Raw genomic sequence first — 17,297 nt, forward strand, 5'->3', positions numbered from 1 at the left:
CGTAGAAATTAATCAAGTCTTTTGTGATAAAGTACGAAAGAAACAAAAATAAAAAAATAAACCGGAATTTTTTTGTTTCAAAAAATTTATTTTTAAACCCTTTAAATATTTAATATCTTTACAGAAAAATGAAGCACTTTTTTTGGGAGTTCTAATTCACTTTATGATTTTTTCAATATTATTCTTTCATCCTATTAGTTAAAAAATGTTTAGGCAACTTGAACTCTTAGTCCCAATTTATTCACTCTCCAATTTCCTGTTTAGAATGGTGACTTCATATTTATTGGGATGTGAATAAATTGGGCCTAAGAGCAAGTTCTTGTGACACAGTTGTGTATTTTATTTTTTCATAAAGTTACTTTAAAAAAAAATCTAATTGAGCATATCGTAAGCCTATAAAATTTTAGAATTTGATGTATTTGAGTTTCACAGAAGTTTTCAACTTTTGAAACAAGAAAATAGAACAATTAAATGTTATTTAAGTTCATCCATTAAAGATTGAAACTTTTATAACAATTTATTGACAAAGTCTTTTCCCAAATTGGTCGTTACCGAACTTTCATCCGAATATTGTGTTCAAACACATATTGTTTCATCTCCCCCAAGAAGACCATTTCGATCTTTTCCATCACAACAAAACCACAATACAAGAGCTCCTTCCTAAGCTCAACACATGATTTTGCTCTCCTTGCAATATTTAATATATAAATAAAACAACAAACCGATATACTTTTATTTTATATTTTTTTTTTGTACATATAAATAATATTTATGTTTTTGTATTCTCTGTGCCAACTAAGCAAAAATATAGTTATCCTATGAAAAGGTCCTTCAGAGGACAGTGGTAAAATAGCAAAAAAAAAAAAAAAAAACAAAAAAAATAAACTCCTTCCACATTTCCTTAGTCTTCTCTTCTTTGTTGAAAATCTACTTCAATTGCACCAACACCATGAAATAAGTAACAACAGCACCCAAAACCTGAAAGTTTATTGAAAAAGGATGAAAGAACATTTCCTGAATTGCTTAAAAATAAAATCCCATCAATCTACACTATGTATAACTTGATATAGGTCTCGATTGTTTTTTTTTTTAAGTTGTATGACTGTAACATTTAAAAGGCGACTTTAAATTTAATGAATGATGTATGAATAAATTGGGCGTAAAACATTTTTCTAAATACACATTAAATACACAATGGTGATATTTTTGAATTTCGACGTCAAAAATCATTCCACTTCCTCACGAAAGTAAATTAAACTTGCCACATTTGAAGACTTCAGTGTGCTAAATTTAAAAAGACTCCCGACTTTTGAATTTTTAAAATTAAATTTTTCGTCTAAATCCAATAGGACGCCATAAGAAGCTACGACGTCATGTTTTTGAAGCTAAAACGCATTTCAAAGTTATTGAATCTTAAAAACTTGAAGTCATAAATTTTTTTTCCTGAAAGTCTGCAAAGCTGACCTTGATCGACTTTTTCATTGTTGATATTGCAAAACTTATTAAAAAAAACAATCGACCTCATTCAAATAACACGGAGTGTAGGTATAATATTGTTCATACAGAAGCAAACAAATCCAGTGATACAGTGAAAAACTTTGCACCCGATATGGTCATGGCCTTCTGGCACTGCTGACAGACAATCTGAACAAATGTCTTTGCCTCTTCGGAGCCATCGTACCAATGGCATGAGTAGGCGGCTTCCATAACCGATGAGCTCTGTTTTCGAAGATAAATAAATTTTATTCAATTTTGGTGTGTGTCGATATTTAGAAGAAAGAAACTTTTATTTTTTGGGGTTCGAATAATGTGGAAAACGTTTTGGCAATGTGTCCTTGTTGTCCACATACCACAGCAAACCATGTCCACAATTTAGACGAACCTATATAAACCATCTGAAGACTATTTTTATACGAACCTCTTCGATTAGTCGATTGCCAAAAATGCAAAAGTGGAAAACTTGGGCTAGGGAATAGCTCAAGTATCCAATCACTGTAAAAGCGTACACATTAACTCCGTTTACTTTGGTGGCTTGATAGGCAAGCAGGGTGAGTTTGATGGTGGATGTCAACATGTGGAGTAGTAGGGCAGCTCCGTAGGTGTCTCCAATGGCAGCTACAAGTCTGAAAGTTGAAAAATGTTTCTTTTTGTTTAAAGTTTTTTTCGTTTTTTTTTCTGTTAACAATTTCCTAACAAGATTTTCAGAGAGATAAGAAAGGATACTTTTCTAAGTCGAGTCACGTAGTCGATTTGTTAGTGTGGTTGGCTCATTCCTATATTTGTTATGGACAAAAGGAAGATGCTTTTTTTTTTGTTTGAGAAGGTATGAGTATTTGGTTTTGTATAATTTTGTTTTATTGGCAAAGTATTAGGAAAGTAGGGTGAACTTATAAAAAGGACGTTAAAGTAGTATAAAAAGGTTGGATAAAGTTATACAATTTTCCTTGGAGGCCTCACGCATTGAAGATATTTTATATTCCAATTTGTTTAGTAAGAAGATAAATTCATATCCATGTATTATGTATGTTTAAAACACTCACCTTAACTTTTGTTTTAATAAAATGTAATTTGAAGAGGTTGAGCTTCACACGAACATTCATTTAAGGCTTGTTTATATGTTCATAGTCAACGTTCTTTGTTTTAGGAGTTGATATTGGTGCATTTAAAATATAATATTTAAAATATAAATATATATATGTGAGTTTGTAAGTAGGTTAAGAGAAATGTATGATTACTATAAAAAGTTGTTTTTCAAAATTGTTAAATTTATAATAAATAGTCCAAACGGAAAAATAGTTTTGTAACTTTTAAAATGAGAACTTCTTTATAACAACTTTATAACAATGAAAAAAGCACTACAGGCATAATTTTTTTGAACATTCATTGAACTTTAGCTGACCTTCTCTTCTGTAAAAAATGTCGGTAACTCCTTTTCAAATTAACACCAAATCCTTACGTAAATACAACGAAAAAATTCGTTGAGCCAACGAAAATTTAATTAATTTTCAGCCGATGAAAAATTTAATTGGCTCAACGAAATGGCTTTCATACGTTAATGAAGAACTTCATCAATCAACGAAAACAGTAGTATTTTAATGAAATTTTTCATAAAATTTTTTGATCGAGAATTAATGAATTTTTACATCATTTTACGAAATTTTTTCATCGATTAACGTAAAATTTAACTAACCACTGTGATATTTTTCGTTAGTCAATATATTTTTTGATTAATTTATGAAAGGAACTTTCGTTAGCTAACGAATTTTTTCGTAAATTTTATATTTTTTTAATTAAATTACGAAAAAATATTCTTTAGCTTACGAAACTTTTCTTTGTATTAATTATTTTTTTAAGTAGATTATACTTGCATTCTTTTCGTAGAATTACGAATTTTTTCATTAACCTACGAAATTTTTCATTCATTTCATATTAAAAAACCTGAAGTTCAGAAAATCCGCTGAAAATTTTTAACCATAAAAAAAACATATTTTGATTTTTTTAATAAATTGGCGTTTCGTCCCAGTGGAGTTCACTTGGACTCATCAGTTGACTTATCGTGAGACACCTTGTCAATACTCAAATAATTTTTATATTCAGCTCAACTTACATAGATTTTTAAACAAAAACCTAATGTGAACTATATCCAGCAAGATTTAGTAAGGCAACGATTTTTTTTCGTTAACTGATGTATTTTTCATAAGCCGATGTAATATTTCATTAGTATATGAAGAATTTTCATAAGTTTATGAAGATTTTCGTTAGTTAATGTTGAATTTCAAAAGTTAATGAATTTTTTCGTTACTTAATTAAAACTTTGATAAAGTAAGGAAAATATTCTTATTTTTATTCTTTAAAATGAGTATGAAATTTTTCGTTAATTGATGAATCTTTTCATTAAATTGGATTTTTTTGGAACTGAAAAGGGAGAAAAAGTGTATGAAACGTTTTCATTAATTGATAAAGGTTTTCATATTACGAAAATTCACATATTTTCGTTGAGCCAACGAAAGTTTCGTTGGGCCAACGAAAATGTAGTGTATGAAACGATTTTCGTAATTTTACGAAATTTATTATTTTCAGTGAATGCTAAAAACTACAAAAAAGAGTGTTTGGTGTTTATAGCATTTGATTAAGGTTTCCGTATACTTGCTTCATATCTTGCCTCATATCTTGAGGCTTAAGTTTAATGCATATTTAAGCATTTAAGAATATACAAAATCATAAATCTGTTTGGCACTTAAAAAATTTTCTTGTTTGTTTAAAATACAAAGATAGGACAACATTAGTTATGTGACAATAATGCTTATAAAATAGGGTTGCCACATAGATGTTCTTCTTTCAAAGTTGGCAATCCTATTTTTCATTTTCAGTATCAACATATCTTTCATTTGAGACTATTTAAACCTCCAACCTCCAACTCGACGATCGCCTCGTTCGACTTATAGAACTCATATATCTGTCTAAATTCCCAAAAAGTTTTAGATGGACGCTTCTTCTGCGAGAGAAATGGATGAAAATCCCTTCAAATTTTTGCAGAGGATCTTTGATTTAACAGCCATTCTTGTCTAAGGCAGTTGAAAGAAATCTTCAATTTTTTTTTGACAATTTACACGAAAGTAAAATTTTAATCGCCTCTATAAAACTATGATTCCAAAAATTGAATAAAAAAACAAAACGCTTTCAAACGTTATACAAAATAAAGTAAACATTAGAACTTATAATTTCGGAGAAAAGAACCAAATGGCAGATTTTGCCTCCGGACAGTCAGAACTCAAGCTTTTCTAACACACTCCTGTCTAAACTGAAAATTTCAACTTTCCTGTATTTTGTTCTACAACACGCATGTTTTTTTACTAACTTTCATTTACTGTTTATAATGTTTTGGATTTATTAAAAATGGTCCAAAAAAACGCAAAAAATTTTTGTGGCATGAGATTTAAAAATGATGTTTTTTCAATTTTCAAATAACTTTTGCTTATCAGACTTCAAGTGAAATTATTTTTTTCCATTTTGTTTTCATGCTCATTTACGGGCGTACCTAGAATTAAATTTTAAATGAAAATAAATTCAAAAATGTATGCAAATTGGTGGATTTTTGCTGTAAAATGCTTTCATTTTAAAAGAGCCTCAAATCGCCAAGTTTGAAATTAAAAGAGCCAAAATCCGATAAATCGAAAATCCAAATTTTAAGGAGCGAGTTTAAAGTTCAAGGAGCCTGTTTGGCGATAAATAGCCGGCTCTGGCAACACTGGTCAGGAGAGTAAAAGTGGAATTAGCATGTTTGCATTTTAAGATATAATACATAAATGTCTTAAAATCTGTTGTGTTTCACATCATTGCAAAATTGTAGACAAAAATTGAAGAAATAATTGAAAAAAAAACATCTGCTTAGGTGTTGAACCACAAAAAATTGGTATTTTTACAAAGGCTTTTCAGTTGTATGAAATGTTCAGGCATATCTGCTCCTAGTTTATTAATTTGTACACTTTCTTGTAAATCTCATACATATAAAGGAAAACATGCTATCAAAATATGTGTACAGGGGCGGATCCAGGATTTTTTTCTGGGGGGGGCACAAGGGACGGATTGGCAACAAAAATCAAAAATAACAGTTAGAAATAAAATGACGACTGACTGACAAGCAGCGAATTTTAACGACGCACAGTGCGGAATTTTGGTCTAAAACCTGGCCAAAAATATTTTGGCACATTTTCCAAATAGGTACCAAATGACAAAAAAGTTATTCGGAAGGAAAAATTTTCATTTTCTTGTTACAGTAAAAGCCACTTAAGAGCTTACCTACTTACCTCCTGATTAGCCGGGAGAAAAAAAAATATAAAAAATCATAAAATGCATCATGTACAATCCTGTGCTATATTAAAGACTTAATTTGTTTCATTAAATAGTTCTTGAGAAATTGAGTAGATAAAATTTAGAAAAAAAATGTTTACGTTTTTTAATTGATTTTGTATAAAATTTTGCAATATCATGGACATATTTATACCATTATTTGATGACCTAGTAGTTTTAAGTCAAATACTTAAATCTTCATTCTAATAAATATTAAAGTTCTAAAAGAATAACAAAAAAAAAAAAAACTGAAAAATACTTTTTCCCCGGGAAACCCAGTTTTGTTTTTTTTTTTTTTATTTGCATTTCCTAAAATTTTTTTATATCTCAAGAATATTGTGTTCAAATTGTAGGTCTATTGGAGCCAAATTGACCAAGTTATGGATATTTTAATACTTCGCTTACGAACGTTTTAGTCCAGAGTTCAAAACTTTAAATCGTTCTCCCCACAACTAATGTTTTCAAAGCCGGTGCCCCTCATAACTTCAAAACTAATGCGCCTATTCTTTTGAAATTTGGGACACTATTTTTTTTTACATATTTTTAAAGGGCCCGACCCATAGAATCCGTTGCGTCCGTTGCGTCGAAGTTTTTGACTGACAGCTCGATAAAATACTCACGTTTTTATGGGAAGCGACCCATAAGCGACGGATCGGACGGAGACGGACGGATTCGACGGAAGAAGTAGCCCAACTTTCTACTTTTTCATCCGTCGTATCCTTTGACATTGGTTGTCAACAATAGATCAGTTCGATTTTCTGTTTCTGAGTGCACACCGGGGATTTTCAGAACTAAGAACTGTGTTCTTCTCCGATTTTATGAATTGTGAACTTTAATTGTATATTTGTGTAGAAAATGTAATAAAAGTAACATTTAATGATATATCTAATAAATTATATCAATTAAATGCTCACATTCTGTTGTTGAGTTCAATTTTACTATGCCAAAGTCATACCTACAACTCATAATTTGTTATAAAAAATTGTTTTTAACTGAAGAGCAAGTACCTACAAGAAATCTAGTCGTTTTTATTTTATTAAAAAAAAGAACAACAATAATAGTTAAAAATTTCTTGCATCAGAACTTCCTTAGTGCACATTCAGCGATAAAATATCGAACACACCTTGGAATTTGAAGTGAGCTGTCAAAAAGCAATTCGTCATACGACGTATTCTATGGGTCACCTCTTTCTGTCCCATCCTTCAACTTCAACGGATGGATTGACGGAACGGACGCAACGGATTCTATGGGTTGGGGCCTTAAAGGTATCCCTGGAGAAATTTTCTCAATAACATAATGTTTATAAAAATCTATAAGTAAGGGTCGCTTTTGAGGAGTTTTTTTTTCAAGGGGTCTTTATTTTCGGGGTGCAATATTTTGCAAACTTCTGAAATGCAAGTTTGTTCTACATATCCAGCAGTTCAATAATATATAGGCAATGTTGTGAAGTGTTGCGGTATTTTAAAAACACTAATGTTAAAAAAAAAATAACGAAAAAAGTGCAAATTTTTTAAGTGTGAACTTCAATTCCTCCGTATGAAAAAATAGAGTTGCATATATATATAATTTTTTTTTAGAATACCATTCATACCTTGATTGTCGATGTCCATATCAAAATTTTTCACCAAAATCACTTTGAAGTTAAAAAAAAAAACACTTAGAAAATTCACTTTTTTTTTAATCGAAAAAACATTCGTGTTTACCCTTCAACAAATAGTCGTTTATTTATTTGTGAGGTGGAGCTTTTCATGGGAAAGGGATGATACAAACAATAAAATTCGCATTTTCAGCCAGAAATAGACAAGAGTTTCACCCAAGTTCTTTCTGTTATTATTCATATAGTTTAACAACTCTTATAATTTGATGTGCTTTAAGTATGAACCAGTTCTGGGGGGGGGGCACGTGCCCCCGTGCCCCCCCCCTGGATCCGCCGGTGTATGTGTATACCAGCTATCATACACAGAAGAAACAGCAGCTTGTGTTCGTATTCGTAGACTAATCCATACAAACTAAACAGATTTCTTTGGTAGAAAAGTATTGTGAATATCTTCATCTGTTTTTTAAGCTACCTTTACCTTGTCCAAAACATTCCCATAAAATACCTTACCTTACAACATGCTTATGCCGTTCGACCCAATACTTAATTGCACTGCGAACCATCATCTCTTGCTTCTTTGTTAGTCCGTTAGGATTACTCATGCCGTTTGTACCATTGAAAGTTTGTAAAGTTGATGGAGCACGAAATTGTGCACCCCAATCGGCTTTGGTGCTGTAAACACCCGACATGTCCAACGTGTCGGTTGGTTCCTTCTCTGTAATCAAAAGCCTTGCATGTTATTCAATTTGTCACAATCAATACGACCACTTTAAAAAAAAAAAATAACAACACTTTCACTTTTTTACCTTCGTTTATAATAAGCTCTGACTTGGAGTTGGCCGACAGAGACCGGAACAACGCAGCCGAATTAGGTCGGTAGGTATCCAATGAAGCGGACAGCTCCATCAACGGCTTCATAATACTTTTTAGATGTTGCAACTGCTCACAGGCAAAAATCAACCAAGAACAGAAAAGGACATCACACAAATTGGATTGTGTCGTCGAGAACAGCAGGAAGTACACCTGATACACAAATGAGATGATGTAAAACATTCCACTGCTAGCATCCCACGGGTAGAAGGCTTTTATTGGTAGCCTTGGTATCTCGACTGTAATGGTTTCGTTAGTTTCCATATCCCGGGCAAACTTGACACTCTCTCCAAAGAATGTTATAGTTGTCCATGCTGGAACGACAAAATAAGAAAACTCAAGGACCACAAAAAGTCAACCCACCAGTCCAAAAAACTCACCGACTACCGAAAGGACTGTTGTCAACATAACCAATACAAAGAGTTTTCTCATTTTGGCCAAGGCAATCGAATGATACCGGGCATCTGATTCAGCAAATAAGGGATGTGAATTGACTTGGTTCCAGACATTGAATGTTCTGAAAATATACTGACAGAAATTACGTTAGAGAACAATTTCCAATTCAAGTGGCTGGGATTTTTGTTCTTCACCTGTAGAATTGCTTTTGGTTGACTGCGAAGAATATAAATTTCGTAATGCAGTGAGTGAAAAAGAGCGTTGTGATTGTGTTGCCAGATAATTCGTTGACTTCGTCCGCATTAAGGGCCATGTTGGCCAGGATGGAAAAGAATTGTAGAAGGATCAGCACAAAATGTGTTATTGAGTAGACCTTTTTGAAGAAACTCGATCCACTTGTGTATTTGTGCATAAAGAGACCAGAATATTTCATGAGTTTGATGTTGGGCATTAGGTCAGCCACAAGGCCGACATATTTAGTTTGTTGCTGCATTTGTCTGTATTATTGAGAAGAAGCAAAAAAAAAGATAATTGATTAATTTATAGCAAACAAAATATTTAATTAAAATTCTGGGGTTGAATTTTGTATCGCGTAAACGAACAAACGTTTTCGTGTGTGCGAACGATTTGCTTCATATAACTTGAAAAACGAAAGAATTTGTTCATAATTTAAAGTACCTATGCACATTATCAAAAAAAAAAAAAACATTAAAGGTAGTCTACAGTACAGTACAGTATTTTGGAATACAGGGGATTGATTCTATAAAAAAAAATAAACGTAAACGACTATTCGTTTTTTTTTTAAACGAAAGAAAATATGCGACAGATTCAGAACAAATTACGCAATACAAAATCTCACTCCAGGATTTAAAAATACCATAATTTTGGCAATTAAGAATTCTGAAGTACAGAATTTAATAAACAAAGGAAAAAAATAATAAAAATTACTTTTATTTTTAAGCGGAGTGATTGAACATAATTCTAACTGATGCCCACTGTCATACCTGGGCGAAATTGCTTCGGACTTTCAAAACTGAAAGATCATGCATTTTATTTTATTTTTAAAGTGAAATTACTGCTGCTATGGATGCAATTTTACTGACAATTTTAATGCACAGTGATTTAGTTTATATTATCGATTTATCCCGTATTGAAATCTATAGTCTTGACAAAAATTGTATTCAATATATTTTTTCATACTTATTTTTCACAAATGTAGACTTTGAAATCGATTATTTCGAAAACAACTGATTAAAATAACTTGAATTAAATTAAGTGTACAATTCTAGCTTTTGAAAAAGGTATCATTGATAACTGTAAGTGTTGCCGTTGTTTTTTAATAATTTTTTTTGTAGTTTTTTAGAAAATTGCACCTACCTCCTAAAAGGGGGGGCATAGACCCTCCCTCCCATAACAAAAAATAATTGTATTGAATACCTCTACAAAAAACCGTTTAAATTATCTTAATTTAAAAGAAAAAATAAGAAGACATATTTTGCGAGACAAATCAAATATGTAAGGAAATGCAGTGCATTGGCGATATAATTGCAAATTTTAAAAGAAAAATGAATTAGATTAAGATAGATTAATTGGAAAAGGTACAAAATTCAGGAACAGAAGCAAAGTGAGCTGAATTCCATCAGAAAATCTAAATGAGTGAAAAAATGCAGAGCACCTAATTTTAATTTCTGCAAGTGAATGCGCAAAAAGTGAAATGCTGAACCTGAAAGTTTCAAAAACTTGTTTTCAATTAAATTCTTTTTGATGTTTAATCCGAAATATATATTTTTGTAATGTGCTACTTTTTTAATACAAATCAGGCGCAACCATTAATTATGTTGACCACTAACGTTTTGGAATTACAAAAATGTCTATTTCCAATATCTTTGAGAAAAATATTATTTTTGAAAAAAAAGTAAATATACTTAAGACGATAAAATACGAAGTTTTCAGGTTGCATAAGCAATTTTGCAAAATTTAACGGTGATGTAATTCGACGTCAAAATACTAAAAAAATTATTTGAATAATTCCGAATTGGACTAAAATCAGAACAAAATTTACGCCAAACCCTAAACGTCAATCAAGGCTCTTTTTCAAGCAAACTGAAGCAACAGCCGCACATAGGAGTATTTGCAGAAAAAACCTGGTCATAAGTCGATTTTCTGAAAATCAAAATTGACAATAAAAAGTTTTCCAAAGTGGGTGCAAAATATACATGTGCCAATATGCTGCACTCATTTTTAGTTTTTCAATCGGGTCTTGTTAAAAAATGAGTTCAAAGTTAACTGTTACATCTACCTCATTTTTATTTGAATGCGAAGTATTTTGGTAAGTGTTATTCTATATGCGATAGAAGTGTTGTGATAGAAATCTAAAAAAAATTTAAATGGAGAATTGTGTGGATCAGAATCAAAACCCATTATATCCTATCCACTTTTCAAAAAAAAAATGACTTAGGTATGAGGTTTTGTTTCTCGTATTCAAATACATACGTTGCGCCCAAGTTTGAGTCTCTAACTACATTTTTTGGCTTAGAAATCAGACCACAAAGTTAGAGGTTAATTTCAAAACCCATTTTATCCACTTGAGTTTTTGTTTCAAAACCCATTATATCCAAACAATTTTATTAGCTTCAAAATCCATTATATCCATTCAAAATATTATTTCTAAAATAAATTTGAAATTCAAAAACCATTTTATCCATGGGATGAGATTAGATGGGAATATCCGAAAATTTATACGGATTTTTGAAAAAAAATTTCGGCATTTAGGTTTGAATTTATTTGTTCAAGAAAGTAGGCGTAGTTAAAAAAAAAGGAAATAAAGTTTTCTCGTTTTTAATTGAGTTTTTTTGAATGCCATATTTTCTTATTTTGGCCTGAAATTCAGAGGTGATTTTCAAAATCCATTATATCCATATTTGTTTTGGGTATAGCTCTTAAACTAAAACCCTCAGATCACGATTTCTGGACTTGAATTGTAGGGAATCCTAATTGAATCAATCCTGCATTTAAAAAAGTACTAAAAAATGTTTCGTTTACGAGATACAAGTTTTTCTCGATTTACTCGAAATCAAAAAAAGTGGATAAAATGGGTTTTGATTCTGATCCACACAATTCTTCTTCAGTTATTTATTAACGATATTAATAAGGTTTTGGAAATGTTAGATGGTGTTTTCTATTTTAATTCGGGCTAAGAACTAGTATCTAAAAACTTGATATTTTTGTTAAGTTATTATTTGAACTTTAATGATTTTGTTTTAGTATACCCCGTTATTCTGCGATGAATTGAAACTTATGAGATAGTTTATATATTCTTTAACACAACGCAACAAAAATTGGGTGCTCTTAGGTGCTCTTAGGTGCTCTTTAGAGAATTGAGGGTCAATTAGTTTTTTACTTTCTAATAGAAAATACTCCTTACTTTATGCAACGTTTTTTATTTTTAAATTAAATTTACTGATGTTATCAGTGTATTTTATTTTGGGTAATCTTAATTAAGGTTGGGGAAGAGAGAAAAGAAACTGAGAATTGCGTATTAGAGATGAGGAAAAAAAATTGAGAAAAATAATGTCGACAGGCGGAGTACAGACAGGCCATTAATCAAATTTTTTAGTTTTTGATAAAAAAATAAAAAAAACAAAAACTAGGTTTATATTGTATTTTCTTGTAGGAATACTCATTTTAAACAGAAATAATAACAAAAACCACGAAAAATAATTATGGCCAGGTTTAGGGCCTTGAGCCCTCTGAGCCCCCCCTCAATACGCCACTGTTTGTACGTAAAGAGTTTAGAAAAACAGTAAAATGGTGAAACAGTATTTTGAACTCAACCAAGATTATATATTAAACGCACGATAAACCGTCAAAATTTTAGTTTTTATTTCATACAAGATTTAAAAATGCCAAAAGTTCTTAATTGCTTGTTCAAATATAACTGTGTTCATATTAAATTCTATCTTCCTAAACGCATGGCATTCTTACAATTCTCCGCAGCTTTAAAAAAGTTTGATTTCTCACCAGTTAAATAAATAAACCAGGCTACAAGTTTGTATTTAAATTTGCTAAATCTAAGCAAGCTGGCTTGTTGCGGCAACTTTATGTAGACATACCAAAAGAAAAATGTTCAGAGTGTTAAATCGCACGATATAGTCGGTTAGAGTGGAATGGTGTTTTTTTTTACATGAAACATGAACATGAGTAATTAGAAGGTAAATTTAAATACTGCATTTAGAAAAATTAAATGAGAGATCCTGCTATAAAATCTAGCATTGAAAAATGGCTTTTAATAAAACTTATTAACTTCAAACACGGCCGCGGATTTTCATGCTTGAGAGGGTTTAGACCATATTGCATCAATATCAGCAGTGCCCTTGAGGTGGCAATACCGTTATAAAATTTGTCAAAATTGTTTATTTTTTTGTCCCACATCCATAGCATTTTCTTTATTTTTTGACGCCTTGGTATACACGTGGAACATAACAATTCTTACAAAATAATTGTCAAAATTTTTATGAAAAGTTGTCCCAAACGCCAAAAAATGGTTTTGTGGCACAAAAAATTCTGAAAAATGAATTTGGAATAAAATTATTGGTGTTCGATATCTTGGGATTGGAAAGGCATAGCGCAAAATAGAAAGTGCATTAAAAAAATTACCATAGAACGCATCCCTAACTCAAAAACGACAAAATTGGCTTGTGGAAAAAAACAATTCTGGGGCGACTCGAGATAACAATAAGATATGCATTACGATGATAGGAAATGGTAACGGAGTTACGAATACTAGAGTTATGCGCGACAGAGTTACGCGCGTCAAAGTTACGAAAAACCGAAGTTATGAAAGACCGAAGTTATAAAAGACCGAAGTTACGAAAAACCGAAGTTATGAAAAACCGAAGTTACGAAAAACCAGAGTTACGAACACCAAAGCTATGAAACGATGTTCTTGGGTTGGCAACCATTGAGATGTACTGTTACTGGGGGAACGTACCAAAAAGCTAGAGCGTATAGGTAGTACCGTCGCACATAACTCTGGTATTCATAACTTCGTCGGTTTCCCCGATGATAGATAATGCCAAAAAAAAGTGAGTCCCTCAATTCTGTCTGTCCGCCTTTATGTTCTGGTTCGTCGATCTACTGCCTAAACTACTGGAGCGATTTTCTTCAAACTTGGTAGTATATAGTTTTGGGTGATTCCCTAGAGGACAAATTGAAATTTTTTTAGGACCAAAACTAGCGGCACCTGTCATATAACGGAAATTGAAATATACTTTTTTCAAAAACGATCCTAGCGACTTTTAAAGTAAAAAAAATGCCTTAGAACGTTTTTTTTTTTCAATTATGAATATCTCGTAAACGACATATCAGAAACCACCCAGAATTTCTCTAAAGAGACGTTATAAAACGTTTTACGTTTTATAAAACTTCTACAAAATTTTGAAAAAATACATTTCTGGATTAAAAAAAAAAATATTTCAAAATTTTGTTTGAAAAATCAATATTTTGAAAACGCGTTGATGAATTTTATAACAGACAGATAAACATTTTTTAAATTTAATAAATACGGGTTTTTAATGAATTTTCATATGAATTTATATGCTAAATTATTGCTGACTGTTTAAAGACTCTTGTTAAATTGATTTTTTTATTAAAAAAATAACTTCAAAGTTCCCATAGATGATTTCTAAGAGAAAAACAAATATCGGTGTCTTCAATGTGAACAGTTTGACGTTTGAGAACTTTTTGCTTAAAAGACTTTAGAGGGAAATAACTTTTTTTCAATATACTTTCTTCATTGGTGAAAAACTCGCCAATCTCTATTGTTAAATAGCTAAAAATTTGACAAAAGTTTAGTCAGAATAATATAAATAATAATGTTTCCAATCGGTAAATTTTGAATTCGGTCAGAATTTACGACAACAATTTGCTTTTGACCAACTTTACAAAGTTTCGTGATCGTTTCAACTTGAGAGATGCTTTGCTCAAATGCCCACTCAATGTCAGGATTTAAAACTAAAAAATATCCAACAATTGGCACCATTTATCATTTTTGGAGAAAATCTGTAAAATGAATCAATCTAAATTTCCAAAACATCAATAAAAAAAAAACAACAGCTACACAATCAATAAAATTTCATAAATGATCAGCCATGGCTCACCAAAACCAAACAATTTCAATTAAGAATTAACCTTTTCATTTATAAATACCTTCACTTTTATGTTATCCAATTAAGAAGTGAGTTAATTATTCCAAAAAAATGTTGTCAAATATTGGTAATCCCAAGAAATTTATTTAAGTACAGTACGTATAACTTTTGCTGAAATATTATCATTGACGTACATGTATCCGTACAAAATTAATAAAGAAAATGCTTATTAAATTTTACTGCAGCCGATATCAGATGCGTTCTCAATAACCGTCGATGTCAAACTATTTTCTTTTGCGTTCCTTCCAAAATGAATCAATTGATTTTAAAATAAGTTTAAAAAAGATTCACATTTTTGTTGACGTGGCCTAGACATCCTTAAAATTTCTCACGACTTATACGATGGTACGTACTTAATTGTAGTTTCACATATTCAGACACGCGTACATCAGGTATATGTAGGTACATTTGTACTTGTTCATATAACTTGGATAAGGGGACTAGAGTAAGTTCTCTTTCAATGAAAGCAAGTACAGGAAAATTATAGACATTTAATAATTTTATTTCAACACAGATCGTCTATTTCCCACAGTTAGTTTATAGAATGGGAATTATTTTGTTCTCGTTTGAAATTTAAGTTCAGGTTTAAAAAAGTTTTGTAGCAGGAAGCATGTTAGTATGTTAATTGTGTGTTCTAAGAGACTGAGGGCGTGTCTTTTTGAAGGACATTTTTATAGACTGTTCGATTAAGTAGGTACAATCTTTGTAGGTATAATGTTGACGAGTGCTAGTGCTTTTATTTAATTTTGTATTGATTAGAAAATGTGGTTTGATAATAATTTATTGATTTTAAAACTAATTTATTAACTTTACAGATTAATCAGATTAATAATTAAATTACGGTAAGATTCGTCGTGTATTTATTTGTTGCGTTCTTTTCGAAAAATAAAAAATATTTTATTTCTTTACCTTGAATCTTAAAGATTTCATTTATTTACATTACATTTGAAAAGGAAATATTTAACAACATTAACTTGTTCTTACAATTCTTTACGTAGGTAAATATATATCACTGGCGTCTCCCATTTTAAACAAATTTAAACTTTTTTCTAGGATCCTATAATGTAGGTTGACAAGCATCAATTGGATTTAATTTATTCTTTTGTCCAAAGTTAGGTATCTTGCTTTGAATAAGAAACACATTCTCATTTTTAAAATCGAAATCGAAAAAGTCATTTGATTGATTTCATACTTGTTTAACAAATCAAAATCCTCCCACATTTAACCTTTTTTTTCTATTTTGGAGAATGATTGATTTTTTTTTTCAAAGATCCTGAGATTTTGACCTTTTTTAAACGTTTTATTTTGTAGATTTACTGCTGAATCGCATATTCAATTGAATACATTAAATTTGTATTTCAAAGGCAGTTTATGTCAATAACATTTAAGAAGGAGTATTTATATCGCAAAAAGAAAGTCTCTCTTTTTGTGGGTTAAAGATTAAAAAAAAAAAAAATCTTAAAAGCTAGAGTAGCACTTTGGAATTCGTTTTAAGGTAGGTGGTACTCGAAAAACTGCAAACATATACATATGTATACCACATAAATTTAAAGTTCATATACAACATTCCCAAATCGTGATACTCAATGTCCTTTTTCAATTTATAAATTATTTTGGTTGTTTTTTTTTAGGTCTGTCTCTTTTTCAATACTGTGTTGTCTTTTGTTTTGCTATTGCCTTTTGAGCTCATGGCTTCTACTTTGTGCATTTAGGAAACCATCTAGATCCGTCAGCGTGGCACATAGGAGTATTCTGGTCGAAAACCTGGATAAAAGTCGATTTTCTAAAATCTAAATTTTGAATTAAATTTTTTACAAAGCGGATGGTAAATATACATGGGCTCATATTATGCACTTCTTTTTTGTTGAGGTGTGACAAAACAAGTTCAAAGTCAGCTGTTTATTTTCGGGAATTTTTTTTTGTAATTGTTGGTGATTTGGTGAGTATTGTTAGGAGATTGATTGTGAGCGAGTGTGCTACATAAAATTTTCAAATGAAAAATAAAATTGCAGGTATTGAATATTAATTAAAGAGTACATAGTTTTGTAAATATTAAATGTTTTTGTTCGATTAAACGGCAGTGGGAAAAGCATCTGCCACATACAAATATTTGTATTGCTTTTTTTTTTAAGTCTAAGTGCTTTGTTAAAGTATACCCTACTATTCTGCTTCGATACATAGATTTATGATAACTTTGACAATTCTTTTAATTAAATATCAAAAATTTGTAAGCGAATTTTTGCGATTAACAAAATAATTTGCGAATGAAATACTTTGAGTAAAAAACGTTCATACGCCCTACGTTTGTTTTTTTTAACTGGTTGTTAACATTTTCCAGAAATGTTTGTTATTGAACTTAATGCATTTGGATTCACTAA

General features: G+C 30.8%; 1 protein-coding gene across 1 annotated transcript; it reads right to left on the reverse strand.

The window, feature by feature from the left end:
- Positions 1-725: 725 nt before the first annotated feature.
- Positions 726-15,153, reverse strand: LOC129914854 (odorant receptor coreceptor). Its single transcript, XM_055994273.1, has 8 exons — positions 14,921-15,153; positions 8,908-9,210; positions 8,698-8,834; positions 8,254-8,631; positions 7,958-8,162; positions 1,919-2,123; positions 1,564-1,719; positions 726-978 (listed from the first exon to the last, which is right to left on the reverse strand). The coding sequence occupies exons 2-8, from the start codon at positions 9,204-9,206 to the stop codon at positions 928-930; spliced, it is 1,431 nt and encodes a 476-aa protein (XP_055850248.1). The 5' UTR covers positions 9,207-9,210; positions 14,921-15,153; the 3' UTR covers positions 726-927.
- Positions 15,154-17,297: the final 2,144 nt, after the last annotated feature.

The sequence above is a fragment of the Episyrphus balteatus genome, chromosome 3 (assembly GCF_945859705.1).
Source record: "Episyrphus balteatus chromosome 3, idEpiBalt1.1, whole genome shotgun sequence".
Lineage (NCBI taxonomy): Eukaryota > Metazoa > Arthropoda > Insecta > Diptera > Syrphidae > Episyrphus > Episyrphus balteatus.

Excerpts from the sequence above, each read along its gene's own strand:
- LOC129914854 (XM_055994273.1), bottom strand. The coding sequence starts at position 9,206 with ATGCAGCAACAAACTAAATATGTCGGCCTTGTGGCTGACCTAATGCCC. Across the intron at positions 8,835-8,907 it reads AACCAAAAGCAATTCTACAG|AACATTCAATGTCTGGAACC; the intron begins GTGAAGAACAAA and ends GTATATTTTCAG. Across the intron at positions 8,163-8,253 it reads AGAGCTTATTATAAACGAAG|AGAAGGAACCAACCGACACG; the intron begins GTAAAAAAGTGA and ends TTTTGATTACAG.